Raw genomic sequence first — 20,119 nt, forward strand, 5'->3', positions numbered from 1 at the left:
CCTCTGTGACTAGCCTCCAGGAAAAATCCTGGGCACCAAATGTCCAATGAGCTTCTCTGGCAGTCATTCCACAGGTATTGTTACAATCCATTGCTGGAGAAATTAAGCATGTCCTTTGGGACATCACTGGAAGAAAATTCTTGAAACCTTATACTTGATTTCCACTAGACTTTATCCCATGCGTCTTTTTACTGATTTTGCTTTGTATGTTTTCATTGTAATAAATCATAACCCTAAGTAGCTCTTGCTGAATCCTGTGAGTGCAAACCACTGAAACTGGAAGTGGTCTTTGGGACCCCTCACACAAACACAATTATGAAGTTCAGAGGAGGGGCCAACAATAGACACATAAACATGTGAATCATCAGCACACAACACCATTAGAGTGTATGAGATCACTAACAGAATAAATACAGAGGAAAGATGAGCTCTGGGGCCCTCCAACAATTTGAAATCAGTCAAATGAGGAGGAACTATCAAAAAGGAATCGATAAGACACAAGGAGGTTGGATAAAAATCAGGATTGTAAAGTATCCTGGAAGCCAAAAGAGGAAAAGTCTTCCAAAGGAAAGGAATCATGGTATCAAATGACAGCTCTAAAGTTTTTTTGTTTTTTTGTTTTTTTTTTAAATTTTTTTTTTTTCAACGTTTATTTATTTTGGGGACAGAGAGAGACAGAGCATGAACGGGGGAGGGGCAGAGAGAGGGAGACACAGAATCGGAAACAGGCTCCAGGCTCTGAGCCATCAGCCCAGAGCCTGACGCGGGGCTCGAACTCACGCACCGCGAGATCGTGACCTGGCTGAAGTCGGACGCTTAACCGACTGCGCCACCCAGGCGCCCCGACAGCTCTAAAGTTTTAATAAGAGGAGACTCGGAATTGATCACAGGATTTAGCAGAGTACAGACCACAGGTCATACTAACAGGAGTAGTTTTATGAAGCAGTGGGGGCAAAAGAATGATTAGAGCAACTTCAGGAAAGAACAGAGGAGGATGTTGAAACAAGTTCAGGTAACTCCTATCTTCTACTTTAGGAAAGCAGAAAAATGGAGCAAAACCTGGAAGAGAATGTAGGGTAGTTTTTGTTGTTATTCTCACCACAGAATTACAGCATGGCTGTGTGCTGGCGGAAAGGGTCCAAGAGCAGGAGGTGAGCAGTCCTTACGACGCAGGAGACAGAGCAAACGGCTACTGGAGCAATGTCCTTGCTCCTTGTAAGTGAAAGCAAACAGGATCTAGTTATACAACAAAATGCACGCAGTTGGCCTTAGATTAAAGCAGGGACAACTTAGTCACGGTAACACATGGGACAACAGCATATACGAGCACAGATACACAGATATGACTTGATATTCTCTCTCAATGAGAATGGCAGAAAGTGCTGGAAGTCTAAAGAAAAGGAAAACAGTGTGAAATAGTCATTTAGGAGAGTGGCAAAGTGACAAGGATAACGCATGAGCATTTCTGGGTAGCTTTTAAAGGCCCACCTGAGAGTAGAGGTCATGAATGGAGATGAAGTATTGCTTTGTATGCATGCATTTCTGTTTCCAAGTCATATTTAGCTATTCAGGTAGAAAGGTGGATTTGGCCAGGATTGGGACTTCTTTTTAAAAAACAAAATTTTTTAACATTTATTTTTAAGAGACAGAGAGAGACAGAGTGCAAGCAGGGGAGAGGCAGAAAGGGAGACCCAGAATCTGAAGCAGGCTCCAGGCTCTGAGCTGTCAGCACAAAGCCTGATGTGGGGCTTGAACCCACAAACCATGAGATCATGACCTGAGTCAAAGTCAGACGATGCTTAACTGAGCCACCCAGGCACCCCCACCAGGGTTGGGGTTTCTTCAGGGAAAAACAGCAAAGGGAGTAGTGCGAGGAAACTGAGGCTCTGTGCCAGAGGGAATGTGATGACAGATTCCAAACCTGATACAAGGGAAGCGATAAGTAAAGATCCCAGGGAAGTGAAAGAATGTTTGAGCTGGGGAACTAGAGCTGGTAACTTCAAAGCACTAAAGGATAATGACCCAGGTGAAGACATACCAAGTAGAAGTCCCGATGACTCACAGGAGATTTGAAATGTGGGGAGGTCAGGTGGGAAGCTGGAGAGAAGGGAAGGCAAGTGGTCTAGAACAATAATTCTCAAAGTGTGGTATGTGAGTCTCTGTGGGTCTCTGAGACACATTCTAGAAGTCTGAGAGGTCAAGACTATTTTTATGTAATATTAAAGAATTATTTGCCTTGTTTACTGTCGTTATCTCAAGAATATACAGAGGAATCTTCCAGATGCTACCTGACATAATGGGGACATCACTATGACAGCTAACAGAATGTATGTATCTATTCTTATGTTGCCTAGAATTGTCCATATTGGTAGCTGTATGATATAACTAACTTTGTAAGTTTCCCCAAGATTAACTTAGTTTGTTGGAAATACTTCCACTATGTTCTGTTTGTCTTCAGTTTTATCTGCTGTAACCTCTGTAACCTCTTTATTGTCCAAAAAATTACCTTAAAACCCAAACTTTCCTCGAGCCTACAAAGAAACACAGTTGAGACATATGTACTTTGCTGTGTTTTGCAATATTAGTATTAAAAATGCTCTGGAAATCTCTACAAATTTTAAAACTTTATTTGAAACTGTTTGCATTACTTTATTCTAAAATAAGTTTATTCTAATACATTTTTCATCTACTTATTGATGGTTCTTTGGCTTCAAAATGATAAAATTAAAACATTTGTCTGCTTGCAAAACCCACAGCTGTGCCATCTAAGTCTAAAGGTGCTGACAAATATAGACATGACATGGAAGGGAGACTGGAGCAAAATAGGAAAATAGGAAATAACTATTAGAATTAACAAAAATTATTATTTCCCTCAAATGTATAGATGTTGATAACTTGCCTTATTGTGCCTATCCAACAGAACATTTCTGAATACTACCCTAATGCCAGTTGTGGGCACACTGAGATCACATACTCAGTTTAAAGACAAGTATTTTGGGACACTTGGGTGGCTCAGTTGGTTGAGCATCTGACTCCATTCCAGCCCAGGTCGTGATCTCACAGATTTGTGAGTTCGACCCTAGTGTTGGGTTCTGCACTGAAAGCACAGAGCCTACTCGACATTCTCCCTCTCTCTGCCCCTCCCTCCCATTCGCACTCTGTCTCTCTCAAAATAAATGAACTTAAAAAAAAAAAAAAAAAAAAAAACTTATTTTTATTTGAGAGAGAGAGAGAACGAGCATGTGCCAGCAGGGGAGGGGGGCAGAGGGAGAGAGAATTCCAAGCAGGCTCCATGCTCAGCACGGAGCCCAAAATGGGGCTCGATTCCATGACCCTGGGATCTTAACCTGAGCCAAAATCAAGAGCCGGACGCTCATCCAACTGAGCCACTCATGTGCTCCTAGAAAAAATATTTTAAATGAAGATGTGAAAAGGTCTTCAAAAGCCAGAACTGTTATAAAATTTCAAAGTAGAAATGAAAGAGGCACTGAAGCACTTTACAGGGTAATTATGGTGCTGGACTGGCTAGAGAGGCGCACACAACTGCTAGCAGCTGAGAAAGCCTGGGACGCATGACAATGCCGAATGCCTACTAGATGAAAAGTCAGTAAAAAAAATCACAATGCTGCCACTTTTCAATTACACAGTAAGTTCCTGAATTAAAGACTTGGCAGAGACAGACTACATTTTTGTATCTGTGAGCCAGACTACATTTTTGTCCTGCAAACAGATTCATATACAGATGTAGCTGACCCTGGTATTTTGCTTCTATTAATTTGGTGTCAGAACCCATCAATCATTAAAGATCTTTTGCGTGAATGTACGGCCACAAACACATGTGGTGTTGAAATACTCGAAACATTAAAAACTTAAACATCTGTGTTGACAGTTGCACTGACGGTAGGTATGCAAAGCAACGTGGGTGACAATGGCAGGCACCTGAGCACAAATTAAAGCAGGGGCACCAAACTGTACCAGCAGTCATTCAATTCTCTGCCACACACTCTCACAAGGAAAGAAAAAAAAGGCCAGTTTAAGAATGTCTTTGATGAAGCAATTTATATAGCATTTTGTACTGACTCAATCTCAATTTTGAGTATATGTGTTCTTAATATTCCGTGTAACTAAGTACTATGTGTATGTCAGTCAAGGAAAAGCATCTCGAATGCTGGAGCTGAGAGCTAACCTAGCAGCTCTTTTCACAGAATGTCATTTTTATCTGAAAGAGTGACAAACCATTGTAATTCAGATTTGAGTACTTAGTAGACTTCCCTCAAAAGAGAACAAAATAAGCCTGTTATTTCAATGATAAAAATTCAATGATTCAAGTGAAAATTGGAATTGTGGAAAACTTTTATCTACCACAGGGAATGTGACGGTGTCCCAATACATTAGAATTTAGAGACGTGATAAGTAGTGATTTTTTTCCTGGATATTGTACAATGAAAGATATCAACATTTGGAAGATCTCCATAACTCAGTAAACCAACGTTTTCCAAATGACCAATGCACGATGTCACAAAACCACGCATGGATAAAACATCCATTCAAAGTATAAAATAGACTGCTGAGGGGCACCTGGGTAGCTCAGTCGGTTAAGTGTCCAACTTTGGCTCAGGTCATGATCTCACGGTTAGTGGGTTCAAGCTCCGCGTCGGGCTCTGGGCTGACAGCTCAGAGCCTGGAGCCTGCTTCAGATTCTGTGTCTCTTTCTCTGCCCCTCCCCCCCACTCATGCTTTGTCTGTCTGTCTCTCTCTCTCAAAAATAAACATTAAAAAAATTAAAAACTAAATAAATAAGACAGATTGATGAATTTTAGTTTAACAGAGTATGCAAAGTTCATTGATACGATTTCAAATGTTTAGGAAAAGTAGCAAAAAAACAATGTCCACAATTACCTGGAAAGACTATTAAAATGTTTTTTTTCCAACTACATATCTGCATAAAGCCAAATTTCCTTCATGTAGATCAACCAAAAACACATAATGCAGCAGACTAAATGCACAAACAGGCAGGCACTGGAATTCAGTAAAATATTAGAGATTCACAAAACTGTAAACCAATGCCACTCTTCTCACAAACATTTCTGGAAAACAAAGCTAGTTTTCATTAAAATGTTATTCATGTCACCATACAACGGGTTTATTATTGCTATTTTGAAACTAATAAACATTTATAAAAATTTCAGCCTTAATTCCCCTAATGATAAGTAACAATAGATATAATATACACTAGCAAAATCTCTTAATGGTCTTGAATGACTTTTTAAGAGTACAAAGTAGTTCTGAGATTAAAAAGTTTGAGAATTTCTGCTCTAGAAGCAACAAACGAGGATGAGAAAGACAGTTATTTACCCCACCTTCAGGCCCACAGTATACGGAACTGGAGAGAAAGTGGCCCCACTCACTGGGATCCAGGAAAAATATATGCTCATAAAGCTGCCAGCTTTCATTCAGCTGGAGCAAACTGGTAAAAAAAAACAAAAAAACAAAAAAACAAAAAAACAACTCTCCCCTCTCTCCTAAAACACTAAACTTCCCCATCTTTACTAGATCTTTCCTCTCACATTGAGCAGTTCTATTACTGGAAAGATGATGCGGCAGCTCTAGCTAAGTAATGGTCCAGGCTGGCTCTTATGCTGATGGGCGAACCCTCTTAAACTTCACAATATTACATATACCAGCAAAATGCAGCAGAAACAAGAATTTCCCTACCAATTTCACTTCCGCTCCCTCCATCTTGGACACTCCATAAGATGATGCTACTCTCTGAAGCAACAGCAACCATTTTGTCTTTGTCGCCATGTGGACCTCCAACCACTTTTGCATTTAAAGCTACTCGTTCAATAGTCCAATCCAAATATGGACTGGTAAACACTTGTTGCCATCCTGAAGACTCTTTGATTCTGTTAGTAAAAATAAAATATAAGTTAGACTCAGCAGCAATTAAGCAAACAATACAAACGAATGTTCCAAAAAATTAATCACAGCTATATTTATTAAATACAAGATTCTGCCAATATATTTCCTCTACAAAGCCAGAACAATATTCTTAAGCTATCTTCTATTTACATACATAGGACATATAAGCCACATAACAAGAGACCAGCGTTTTATATTTCTCCAAAGGAAAGTTTAGAACAATCACTCAGATTTTGAAAAAGCTTTAACAACTTAAAAAAAAAAGAAAAAGATTGTATCTTTCACTTTTCTACTCAGAAAAGTGCTACTATCATTATCTATGGAAAGAACAGTCACAAAAATCAGAATTTTAGGATATTATTCCTTTCAATTATTAATCAGTTATTCAGTTATTAACTGTAACTACCTACAATCAACCTATTATTTTTTGGTACTTCAGGCGACAGGGCTGATAGTCTATCCAGGTAAACCAAGATGAAGGCATAATCCGGTATATACCACTATGCATTCCAATAAACTGGGACAATCAAATGAAAAAAATGTAGGGCTTTGGAAAAGCCTGATTTTAAAGGTTTCATTCTAAATGAAAAAATTTCATGAGCCTATTCCTTCCAAATAAATAAAGCCTACCACGGTTCAGATCTGCAGTTGAGTGAATATAAATGCTTTAATATTTCATTACTTAGAAACATACCTGTAAGTTTTTAGTAATTTTTCTGCCCTACCTGAACTTAAGTCTTTCAGCCATGTATTCCATATAATTATATAGCCAGCCTTCATACATTCAGAACTTATAGTTATGCAGTCACAAGTAATGACCTCAACCTTAACTATGTAATATCTGCTTTTGAAGTCACACCGATGGAAACAAAGTTGTAAAGTTTTTATTTGCCTTACCTATGACAGTAAACACAACATGAAGAAAACGATGCTCATTTATATACTACCTGACACACAATCACAAAAAAACCTTCAGTGTTCATACATGACAGTTACCTGAGGACCTGGGTAGAAATACTTTCGCTTCAATTTTGTTTAATAACGTGTGCTAACATGCACCTGGAGGGCTCAGTCGGTTGAGCAGCTGACTCTCGATTTCAGCTCAGGTCATGATCTCACAGCTTGTGGGTTCAAGCCTACAATGGGCTCTGCACTGGCAACACAGAGCCTGCCTGGGATTTTCTCCCCTACCCCCAAAATAAATACATAAAACTTAAAAAAATTTTTTTTGAAGTACGCTAAAGTAATACAACCATAACTCGCAAAAATATGCAATTCAGCCTTATCATTTCAAAGAACTAATGATTTCCTTCACTTCAAAAGAATATACAGAAAATGCACAATTTTTTTAAGAAAATGCACAATTTTTCCTAAGCATTATATGGTTCTGCAATTACTCACTTCAGCCACCAGATGGGATCATGTGTTATGATATATAAACAGAAAAAAATCATTTAGTAAAATCTAAACATGTACAAACATTGAGATACGACATATAGGCCCTCTTAGGAACTGTCAAACTGGGCACAATGCAGGGATTTGCCAGCACCTTGAGAATAGTGACCACACGCTGCTGATGTAGACACAGACACATACGAGGCTCAGGACAGTGTTCAATAGAGACCCTGTGCAGAATTTAATGATGTAAGTTTTGTGATCATTACTTTAGAAATGTAAGTGTATATGAGCTCATCTTTTACAGAAATCATACCTATAAGTTACCTTTCTCTACAGAAATTAGGTTATTATAAAATAGGGATGCCAAAAAAGAGTAAAAGAATCAGGACAACATATTTGAAAGTGATTATAACAATTGGAAAATTTAACTCGAGGCACCTGGTGACTCAGTCAGTTAAGCATCCAAATCCTGGTTTCGGCTCAGATCATGATCTTGCAGTTCATGAGTCTGAGCCCACATGGGGTTCTGCACTGCGAGTACAGAGCCTGCTTGGGATTCCCTCTCTCTCGGTCCCTCCTACATGTATGTGCTCTCTCTCTCTTTCAGAATAAATCAATTATTCTGATTAAAGATTAAACAAAAAAGAAAATTTAATTCAATATGATAGGTGATATTGTTTTTAAGTTAAAATCAAATACAAAGATGAAAAACATATATGCTTTATCATCTTCCACACAAGTGACACAAAACTTTAATATGTAAAACAAGACAGATGAGCTTTGATTGGTACTCTACCTCCTTACTCCTGCCCAGTGAACCAACACTATGAAATCAGGAGACTTATGCAAAGAGTATGAATACCATCCACATTAAAATCTCAAAAGAAATATAGTGGAGGAGTCATGCCCCGACAACATTGTGCAACTTACTACAAATATGTAGTACCTCAGATTATATGGGAACAGATAAAATAGGTCATTTTAGAAGAGAGTCTAAAATTAGATCTAAGTATATCTATACAAATATAAAGCAAGATAAAGGAGGGCTTGCAAATTCACTGAGGAAAGGATAATTTATGTGATAAATAATCAGAACATAATTAGCTACTACCCTCTTGGAAGAAAAGAAAATAGATCCCTAAATCTCACACCATAAACCAAAAGCAAGTTCCGAATGGATTAAAGATCGAAAAGCTCCTGGAGGGCAACAATTTACACAACCTCTCTTCAGTAACATAGATATACAAAAGTAAACAGGTAAGCGTGGGAGGGAGGAAAAAAAAGAGAGAGGGAAACAAACCATGAGAGACTCTTAAGGTCAGAGAACAAACTGAGGGCTGAGGGAGAGAGGTGAGTGGGGGAAGGGCTAGATGGGCGATGGGCACTAAGGAGGGCACTTGTTGGGATGAGCACTGGGTGTTGTAAGTGATGAACCACTGAACTACTCCTGAAACCAACACTGTACTGTGTGTTAACTAACTAGAATTTAAATAGAAATTTGAAGGAAAAAAAAAAAAGTAAAGCCTAAGAATGTGGAAAATTAGTAAATCTAGGTGAGAAGATACAGGGGTTCAATGTACTATTTCATTTTTTAGGGTTTTAAATTTATGAAAAGCTGTGGAAAAACAACTTGTGGAAAAGATTACACTATTGAAATCATTTGAGTATTTATTTTGAAATCTTCTAATTGCCACTGTGTTAAATGATTTAACCATATACGAGGAAATGCAATACATCCTCAATTCTCTTCCTTCGTCACTATGCATAATTAGTCTGTCATCAACAACACTCAGAGAAAGCAAAGAAAGGTCATGGTCAAAAGCAAACACAAAAAATGGAAAATGTAACAGCATCCTTCTGATATTTGTCACTCAGTGAGGGAAATTTTGTGCAATACTGCATGTCTCTGTGTGGCAAGTAGCAATCTTCAGTACTGCTGTGCAATAACAGAGGTTACACCTGGGTAACATAATTATTTCACAACTCCTCTGGAATTCCTTATTAATAAAAACACGTACATAATATTTAACCAAATAAAAAATAAAGTCTAAAATAGTTTTCTCAACTTAGAGCCACAGCCCTTAAGTTCAAAACACCTCCCCTCAAAAAATTCCTTTTTTCAAATCAGTCTTGCTTCATATAAAAGTCATCCCCCAAAGAAATCACCCAAAAAGTCATTTCCATACTATTTAATAATTAAAATAAAAAAACAGAATACTCGCAGAAGGAAAAGTTTGCACTAACTCTCTATTGCAATGAAAATATAACATAGAGATTATTGTTACAAAAGGCTTTTTTACCCAAATGGCTAACCTACCAATAAGCTCAGATTTAAACAAATACATCTGGGATTCTTTAAAATACATCTGTAAACTCTATAAGTTATTTTTCATATTTTTAATCTATTGTGGCTATTTTTTCTTAACTAAACTCAATGGTGACAAAATGTTTATATATTCTTTTATTTTTTAGCAATTAAGTGGGATAATAATCACAACCGTCTATGTGCTACTATGCCACTCTGTCAGAGTAACACTGTATACAGTGATTGTGAACAAAGAATCCTACCCCGTCTCCAATTTAAAAAAACAGAATCACTGGTCTCCACTACATTCTTTTTCATTCTCTCTTAGTTTCTGAGAATGCAAGAATTAGTAAAACCAAACCACCTCTGTGTAAGTCTGACAGATTACAGACATTAAACCATATCACTGCTGCCCACAATTGTCCTGCTTCAATACCTCACTCCCAACTCTTTGAAAGTCATGACCAAGTCTTACTACCCCCACCTACAGAGTACAAAAGACTGAAATCACTATAGACAGAAAATCACAAGACTCCTATTAATAATTCTGCCTAGCCACTTAATAGTTAAAGTGATTCAAGAGCTGGACAGAATAAGCAAAAAGAAATAACCTCAAGATACCTCAATTCTATCACAGTTGATATTAAATGGGAAAGATATATAAAAGCTATCAGAACATTTATCAAATTAATTACATAAATGAAACGAAATCTAGTCAAGAGACACAGAAGTGGGCAAAATACACAGGAAAAAAATATGACTAACAACGCTTATGTCTGTAAATATAAAATCACAATTATTAAGAACTACACCTCTCCAAAAACAAACCTTTATTACTTATACAGTACCTGTAACACACAGCAAAATGAGCATATGCAGCTACAATCCAGTTGTGATGGCCAGCCACAATTAGCACCTTTCGTGGATCCACAGGAAACCCTGTTGATTTTAGAAAAAGAAGTGGTTAATGTTCTAAAGCCGGGGTGCGTATACTATGGCCCATGGGCTGATTCCAGTCTTCTACCTGTTCTGATTAATAAAGTTTGGCTGAAACACAGCCATGCACATTTATTTACATATTGCCCTTGGCTGTTTTCAATGCTGCAATGGCAGAGTCAAACAGTTCTGACAGAGCCTAAAATGTTTACTGTTTCTTTAACATAAGAAGTTTGTCGGGGCACCTGGGTGTCGGGGCACCTGTCGGGGCACCTGTTTCTTTAACATAAAAAGTTTGTCGGGGCACCGCTCAGTCGGTTGGGCGTCCGACTTCAGCTCAGGTCATGATCTCACTGCTCGTGGGTTCGAGCCCCACGTCGGGCTCTGTGCTGACAGCTCAGAGCCTGGAGCCTGCTTCAGATTCTGTTTCTACCCCTCTCTCTGTCCCTCCCATGCTCGTGCTCTGTCTCTCTCTGTCTCTCAATAATGAAGAAGTGTTTAAAAAAAAGGTTTGTCAACTCCTAAAGATTTAGAGCAGACAGATGATCACAAACTTTTTAAATAAATTATATGTCAGATGAGATATAAAAATATAAATGATATATTTACATTAAAAAGACAGGTAAGGCAAAGATCACATCTTTAAAAAATAATTACTCAGTATCTCTCAGAACTAAAACCATTTGCATTTTTTTTTTTTTTCTGTCTACTTCTGTAATCTTTGTTTACCTAGCCTAACAGTCTCTTCTCCAGTTCCAGAGAGAGCAGGCTGGGTACCATTTCCCCGAGCTTCACTTTCTGTGGAATTTAATCCATTCCTAGAACCAGCAGAGGATCTAGTTGTGTTGTTTATTTTACGACTAGGAATACCTATAAAAAGAAATAATAAGGTACATTTATTTCTAAATTCACCTACCAAAAATTTATAATTTCACACTGTAACAAAGAAACATACAAATGTGAATTTCATCATAGCTAAAACATGCCTTCCAATATAGCAATTTATTACAAATAATTTAATTACTGTGAAAAACAAAATGAAAATGAAATAAATTCTTTCAACAGATTTCTATTTATCAATCACGTTATATTCCATTTTAGCTAACTCTAGCTTACTGAAATCAATCATTAATTCAGTTGTCACCAGTGTTCACATTTGCTGTCTGTTTACAGTGTTTCCAGTTGCTTTGTGTTCGGTACAAGGCACTCACGGAAACTGCTTTACAGCTCAACTGCCCCTTTTACTAAATGTCTTTTATTTGGCAGAAGAGTCTGTTTTGGAATGAAATCTTGCTCAGAAGCCCAGCTTAACAAAGGTAAAGGCAAAAGTCTCCTAACTGACTGAGGTGGGGCAGGGATGACAGGCGCCTCACGGCCTCTCTCTCGTACACTGGCCTATGCCTGCAGAGCTCCCGGGGTTCTACAGAAAGGACACTGACAGCCGGTGCTCTTAACACGGGCTGGCAGGCTACGGGCCATGGCTGTTTACATCAATAAAGTTGTACTGGTTGCATCCGTTCATGTCCGCAGAGCGTACGACAGGGCTGAGTAGTTGCCATCCAGATCTTCTAGCCCACAAGCCTGTCTGGCTTTTTACAGAAAAGAAAAAGCTTGGCACATCCCCACTCTAACATACAGTAGGACTTCTGTTAAAATTAAAGTTCTCAGCATTCTTAGTATATTTATACACAAGAAACTCAATAATCAAGAAAACAGATTTTCCTCTCTACATGCCTGTATTTGCCAAACGATGAAAAAACAAATTTTCTTAAAGACTAGCTAAACGAAGCAGAAGTACCTGGTGGAGGCAAGTAACCATGAAAAAGGACACTGCCGCAAGATGAGCGTTCCAGTTCTTCGCAGAGGAGAAGCCTTCTTACTAAAAACATTTCAAAGCAAACTTGTCAAGAGTACATGCAAACAGAAAAATAGTACTCCATTTTTATTTTCTCTAGTTAAAGAGGATAAGGAAAGAAAAGGAAAATGTTTAAGTTAAATCAGTTGACAACATCTTTTTACTATGAAAAACCACAAAAAGTAAGCACACTGAACCAGGTCATCAAAAAACAGGACCTGGTATAAAACATATTTCATTAGACAAGTTTACTACATGAAAAGTCAAATCATAAAAACAAAATTATTAGGACAACACATACCTAATGGGGTGATTCCATAAAATTCTGCTTCATGCCTGAGAACATTAATACTTACTCCCCTACAAAAAAAAACAACAAAACACCAAACAAATGATATAAATCCTCCAACACTGGCAACTTGGATTATCTGAAGCAGAGGGAAAAAGTACTACATTCTTGGTGAACAAAGTCATAAGGCTTTAAAACTTACTCTTCTCCTAATATCTTTAGTCATTTTAAAAGCTCTAAATAAAACAAAACAAAACAAAACAAACAAACAAAAAACAAAATGCATGCCAACGAAAACATTTTTTTACTTAAAAACCATTCCCGTGTAGATAAACTGGGTAACTGAGAAATTAGGGCTTCAGAGGGTTAATATGAATAAATTATCAAGAAACACCTAATAAGGCAAATAAGAGTAAGAATCATTCTTGTATGACACTTATTGCTTTTAAATTTTTATAATTATTTCTATATATATTTTAACCTCCCCAATTATACTATAAAGATCCCTACTCCAGGCGCCTGGGTGGCTCAGCGTCCAACTTTGGCTCAGGTCACCATCTCCTGGTTTGAGTTTGAGCCCCATGTCTGGCTCTGTGCTGACAGTTCAGAGCCAGGAGCCTGCTTAGGATTCTATGTTTCCCTCTCTCTCTCTGCTCTTCCCTGGCTCTCCCTCTATCTCTCTCTCTCTCCAAAATAAATAACATTAAAAAAAAACTTTCTTAAGATCCCTACAAGCGCATGATCCATTCATTTTCATATACCTTGCATAATGACTGTATATAATAATTATGTAATAAATATTTGTTGAACAAAGAAATTCAGATAAATGACTTTTCTCATCAGAAACCAAAAATAAAAATATAAAGAAAAAGTGGGGGGGGGGGGGAGACTAGCCTTAAAAAGGGCTAAGCTTACTAGAAGATGTTATAGGACCATTAAATAATATGAAAACAAAAAGTAAAAAGAACAGAAGATTAAGAGCTTACAATACTAATGATTCATTTTGACTTGCAGTTATAACTTGTCCTTACTTTAAAAATATTGCCTGGGAAGAAAAAAGAGCAGCATCACTAAAAATTAAAAGGATAATAAAGGAATACTGTCAACAATTCTTTTCCCACAAATTTGATAACCAAGATGAAATGGACCAATTCTTTGAAAGGTATCATTTGCTGAAATTCACATAAGAAAAAAAGAGACAATCCGTATGGGCCTATACCTACTAAAGGAATTCAATCAAAACAGAAAGCAACAGACCCAGAAAGATTCACTAGTGAATTCTACCAAACATTTAAGTTAAGAAATCATACCAATTCTCTATAATCTCTTTCAGAAGTTAGAAATAGGAATATTTCCTACCGCATTTTATAAGGCCAGTATTACCCTAATACCAAAACTAAGACACTATAAGAAGAGTACAGACCAGTATCTCTCATGAACATTGGTGCAAAAATTCTCAATAATGCCATAAGGCAAGAACTGTAATAAAGGCACACAGAGAACATACAACTGTTACTCACAGATGACATGGTTATCTATGTAGAAAATCCAAAAGTACAGACAAAAAACTCCTAGAACTAATAAACGATTATAGTAAGGTTGCAGGATACAAGGGTAGTATATAAAAGTCAATTGCTATGTACTAATAATGAATAGTGGAATTTAAAATTAAAAACATAATACCATTTACATTAGTACCACCAAAAACAATTATTTAGGTATAAATCTAACAAAAAATATGTTAAGATCTATATGAAGCAAACTACATAACTCTAATGAGCAAAATCAAAGAACTAAGTAAATGGAATGATATTCCATGTTCATGGATTAGAAAATTCAGTTTTGTTAACATGTCAGTTCTTTACAACTTCATCTGAAATTCAATTAAATCCTAATCAAAATTCTAGCAAGTTATTTTATGGATATTGACAAACTGATTCTAGAGTTTATATGGAGAGTGAAAAGACCCAGAATGGTCAACACAATATTGAGGGAGAATAAAATTGGAGGACTGCCAGTACTCAACCATGACATTTACCATAAAGCTATAGTAATCAAAACAGTGTGATACTGGCGAAAGAAAAGACAATCTGAAGAGCCTACCTACGGTATTATTCCAAGCATAAGACATTCTGGAAAAGGCAAAATTATGGAGATAATGAAAAGATCAATGGTTGCAGGGGGGCGGGGGGGGGGATCAACAGTCAGAGCACAAAAGATTAAGTTAGTGAAAATATTTTCTATGATATTAAAATGATGGACATGTGTCATTATACATTTGTCTAAACCCACAGAATACACAAGACCTAGAGTTAACTATAATGTAAACTATGAACTTTGAGTGGTTATGATGTGTCAATGGAGGTTCACCCTTGGCATGAAAAAAAAAAAGTACCATTCTGGAAAGTGATGTTGATAATGGGGTAGGCTATGCATGTGTAGGAACAGGAGTACATGAGAGATCTCTGTATCTTCCTCTTGATTTTGTTGGAAACCTAAAACCGCTCCAAAAAGGTCTTTTAAACAATTCCTTGTGTTTAATAAACACGTACAACTGCAATGTTAAATTGCTTTTGTTTGTCAAATTGGTTGTGACTGGTTTAACACAAAAACAGTTAAACCTTTCTTTTCAAAACCATCTGTGTTAACAGCACAATAGTGCTGGCTAATTACAAGGTGTCTCAGGTCACAACAGTTCTTGAACCCAGTCTCCTGGGGAGGACAAGAAAACAAATATGGTAATTATAGCACAGTGTGATAAGGGCAACAGAAGAATTTTATGGAAGGTAGAAAATTAGAATACAGTATTTTTTAAATTCCTTCCCATCTTCTTTTGAAAGATACTACTACTTAGAGAATTGTAATTTGATAGGCCTCTTTAAATGAAGTAACATAGCAATTTATAAGAAGCGCAATCAATAAATACAGATATTTAATTCTTACTAATTCTGCCTTTCCTGGGTTATCTAGCTGTGAACTAGTCACAAGAAATCGACCACAAGTAAATTTAGGCTTCTTTCATCAAATTCTATGAGTCAATATAATTTTATTCAAGTAGTTAGTAACTTATTTGCCACCTCCACGGACCAAAAAAAAAACCAAAAAGCTCCAACAAACTCTTTTATTGATTTAGTAAATATCTACTGAAAAGCTACAAAGTGACTATATGCAGTCTTTTTTGTTTTATATGCACTGTTTTAACACTGGAAAAATCACAGGAAACAAGAGACCAAAAGATTTTTGTCATCTTTAAGGAGTTCATATTCCAGTAAATATAAGCCAAAACTTACATAATATTATAAAGAAGCAGGTCAAATAAACAACTAGAATTTTTAAAATATTTTTTAGATTTTATTTTTAAGTAATCTCTATACCCAACATGGGGCTTGAACTCACAACCCTCAGATCAAGAGGCACATACTTCACCAACTGAGCCAGCCAGGCACCTCTAAACAATTGGAATTTTAAAATCTGTGTCTAAAAAAGTATAAAGAGATCTTCAGTGAAAGTTCACTAGGAATATAGGGAATAAAAGAATAATAAAGGCAAATTAGACTGTAAATTCTTAGTAGGAATCCAGATGTTGGCAAAGTTAAAGTAACAGTTTAAACGGTCATTCGTTTATCTACAATCTATAAAACTCACATATTGGACATGACGCATAAAACTCATGTACCAAACACAATGCTAGATCCTGGGACTATATAAGACAGTGCTTACCCTGTTGGAATTTAAAGTCAAACGGAAGATAGACTACTAAAAAAGGAAAATGTGTAAGAAATGTTGTGGTAATGGCAGGACAGGAAACTAGGAAGACCTATACTGACTGGACATACCAGACTATTGAAGAAGTCAGGACCAGGACCAGGACCAGGACCAAGACCAAGACCACAAAGGGGCGCCTGGATGGCTCAGTCAGTTAAGCGTCCCGCTTTGGCGCAGGTCATGATCTCACGGTCCGGGAGTTCAACCCCTGCATCAGGTTCTATGCTGACAGCTCAGAGCCTGGAACCTGCTTTGGATTCTGTGTCTTCCTCTGCCCCTCCCCCACTCGTTCTCTGTCTCTCTCTCTTTCAAAACTAAATAAATAGTAAAAAATTAAAAAAAAAAAAAAAAAGACCAACACCACAAAGAGGTGAAACTGTTGCAACAAGAGAAATTAAGCAGGGGCAAGATCGTAGAGAGCCTTATGAAACAATAAACTCCCAAATCCCTAGCCATTAATCCAAGAACATATTAAATAAGAGTTTTAAGTAGAGTAGCAACCAGATGACATTTATATTTTTAGAAGATAAGTTTGGCTACAGTGTGGAAAACTAATTGGAAGGATGTAAGAATGCAGGCAGGAAACTGAATGGGAAGCTACTGGAGTGGTCTAAAGGAAGAGACGATAGATACGATGGTGGCCTCTACCTGTGAGTTTAATTCTGGGGAAACTTTCAAGCAAAAATAATTTGGGGATGGGGGCGGGGGAGAACTTTTTTGTTCCACAGAATATTCCAAAAACACAGACTATCAGTAAGAATTTACTTTAAAAAGATACATTTCTTACCTTAAATCTAGTTCTTTTGTCCGAAGAAAATTTAAAATGGGTGCAAATGCTGCTGGATCTCGATCAATAAATATCTGTGAATGAAAAATTGTTTTATTTTCAAATTATAAATTCAACTAATTAATCTGTAGCACTAAGGGGACAAACACTAAATTATTTAAATGCCGTATTTACTTGATCCCACTCTTAGATTTTAATGTTTCTAAAGTTAGAATGCAGTTTTAAATGTGTGCATTTAAGGTAGTGTTGTCTCTTCACCCAAAAACCTATTATTAGATTGATAATATTTTAAATGTAGGAATACTGGCATCTATTTATTGATATTTTTGGTAAAAGTGACATACTTTTTATCTGAAATATTGTAGAAATCAGTAAATACTTCAAAACCATCATACATAAATAATACCCTCTTATGTTATCTTATCATTAATTACTGGTGACAATGATTGTAACTTATATAATTTGTGATTCATATGTGAATTAATGAAACAACAATGTACTTTAATAAAACACACAGGGTAATCAAGAAAAATAAATACTGCACATTACTATAAAAACTGGAAACGAATACTATTCTCATAGCATTTTTACATTCCATTATCTCAGTTTCCTCAAAAGCCAGGGGTGGGGGATGATGACAAAACACATTTCTTAAATAACAAATACTGCACCAGATACAGGGAAAAAAAACAATGCTTTAGAAAATATGAAATACGTAATTGATAACTTTCTACAGGAATGTATACCAACACTTTGGATACAAATTTTAAATCAATTATAAAAGTTCTAACCATAAAAATGAACACCTTTTAAAGTCTGCATTATTCAATTAGACAGAAAAATGATAGCTAGCAGTAAACCTCTTTATACTATGATTGATTATGTTTTTACAATAAATGAGGTTGTTCTAGCTACATAAGCTCTTGCTTTTGTTTTTATCAGGACCAGTGAGAAGTTGGAGAAACACAACAGATAGGTGCAGATGTTGTTACTACTGGTGTCTATAATCTCACATGGACGTACGTGCTTTTGCTGCCTAATTTCATCTGCAAATCCCATCACAGCAAATAAGTACGTCTGGTCACTTTATTGCCTCCAAACAGAAAGCTATTTTAGCTTTTGTGAGTACTAGCCATTTCCTTTACATACCGTTGCGCACATTATAACTGTTTTTTAAATGTATAAACTAGTATTTCTGTACTGCACCCTGATAGTTCTTTCCTTCCCTCATTTTGCCATTGCTGTACAGGTTCCTAAGGTTTTTCTCCAAAATAAAAAAATTGTAGGACTTAATTAATTTGCAATATCTTACCATTCTAATTCAATATCAAAATGCTTTAGTATTCATATTCATCTAATTATTGCTAAAGTTTTAATTACTGATTTAAAGTATCTCCTCTCCTGACAATGTAAGCTTGTATCATCCAACGTCTCTAATCATAAATACTTAAATTGCTATATGCAGTATTCCAATTTGAGGTCTATTAATTACAGAAACACTATATGTAACAAGAAATGAAACACTTTTTAAGTACATATACATCACTGTCATTTAGTGGTTATTAAAATATTAGCTTTTCTGTCTTCTTAGAGTCACTATATAATATGGAACAATCATTAGCATTAATATTAATAATTAATTATATTAATAATAAACATTTCAAGTTAGAAATATATATCAGCATATTATACTCACAGCACCAGTTTCATCTCGCAGTGTTGAAATTCGTCCACTCAGCAAACTAGAAGAGTCATGATCAATAAGCAGTTAGTTCCTAAAATCTGAGTATGAATAGAATGCCCTCATTTTTTATCAAATGTCCAAGACCAATACAAATGAATCATATCTTCAAAATAAAATCAAAAATTTTAAATCTATTTTAAAAGTGAAGATTTTTACCCAAAAAATGAAAACATTAATTTAACCGGAAAAATAAAATTTTTTATTACTTTAATAATCAAGTTTTAAAAAAAAATGGTACTAAAGAATTATATAAAATACCTGGAAAAAAAAGAATCTGGAATCCACATAAGGGTTTGTCTTGAGGTACTAAATCTGCAATTAAAAATAATCTGGTATTATAAATGAGGACATGATTTGAAATCTCAGTTAGTTAACCTGCTTTCATATAATAACTTACAAGTTGTTGCACAGCTATAGCTACATCAATTACGTACATTTATTATTTTAAAATCGTGCCAGTTTCAATTCAGAGCTAAGATTATTCAAAGAGAGCGCAACAAAAATCACAGAATTTTTTTTATTTTTTATTTTATAGAGAGAGTGTGTATACAACCTGGGGGGGGGGGGGCGGGGGCAAAAGGAGAGGGGGAGGGAGGGAGAATCCCAAGCAGGCTCCATGCTCAGCAGGGAGTCCGATGCAGGGATCACCCTGGGATCCTGACTTGGTGACCTGAGCCAAAATCAAGAGTGAGACGCCCAACCGATTGAGTCACCCAGGTGCTCCCAAAATCAAATAACTAATTCGCTAACATATAATGCTTCTTAAAATACCACTTTCCAGCATGCCATCTGCTGAAGAATCAACAACAAGGCCATCACAACAAGTCCAAAATTCTCAACATTTGTAATTACCTTCAAGTCCCATTCCATCTCTCCAACACAAGTGTATTCCCATCTAATAAGATAGTACTTCAATACCCCTGGACAATTCATGCTTACTCTCTCATTGGGTATCTACTCTACCTATATATATTTTTTTACTTTCTGTTGCCATCACCATGTGTCCTCACACAGAAGACAGCCAAACAGACTTCTGCTTTTCTCCACATTCCTTGTCTAGCATTATGACTGTTTTAAAGCAGTCCCTGTGCCCATTAATCAGATTAAGAAAGGATCCA

At 36.4% G+C, this 20,119-nt stretch overlaps 1 protein-coding gene across 1 annotated transcript in view; it reads right to left on the minus strand.

Annotated features, from left to right (window-relative positions):
- KCTD3 (potassium channel tetramerization domain containing 3) overlaps window positions 1-20,119 on the minus strand; it is a 54,450-nt gene that overhangs the window by 30,702 nt on the left and 3,629 nt on the right. Inside the window, exons 2-9 of the mRNA XM_047076561.1 lie at window positions 19,260-19,313; window positions 18,954-18,999; window positions 17,258-17,331; window positions 12,718-12,776; window positions 12,360-12,440; window positions 11,291-11,431; window positions 10,474-10,564; window positions 5,716-5,906 (exon numbers count right to left, since the gene is read on the minus strand). Coding sequence (XP_046932517.1) covers window positions 5,716-5,906; window positions 10,474-10,564; window positions 11,291-11,431; window positions 12,360-12,440; window positions 12,718-12,776; window positions 17,258-17,331; window positions 18,954-18,999; window positions 19,260-19,313 — 737 coding nt within the window. The remainder of the gene's footprint in view (window positions 1-5,715; window positions 5,907-10,473; window positions 10,565-11,290; window positions 11,432-12,359; window positions 12,441-12,717; window positions 12,777-17,257; window positions 17,332-18,953; window positions 19,000-19,259; window positions 19,314-20,119) is intronic.

Source organism: Lynx rufus, unplaced genomic scaffold (genome assembly GCF_022079265.1).
Source record: "Lynx rufus isolate CCGP_SWC_20201006 ecotype Redwood Valley unplaced genomic scaffold, mLynRuf1.p SCAF_15, whole genome shotgun sequence".
In the NCBI taxonomy this organism is placed as follows: Eukaryota; Metazoa; Chordata; class Mammalia; order Carnivora; family Felidae; genus Lynx; species Lynx rufus.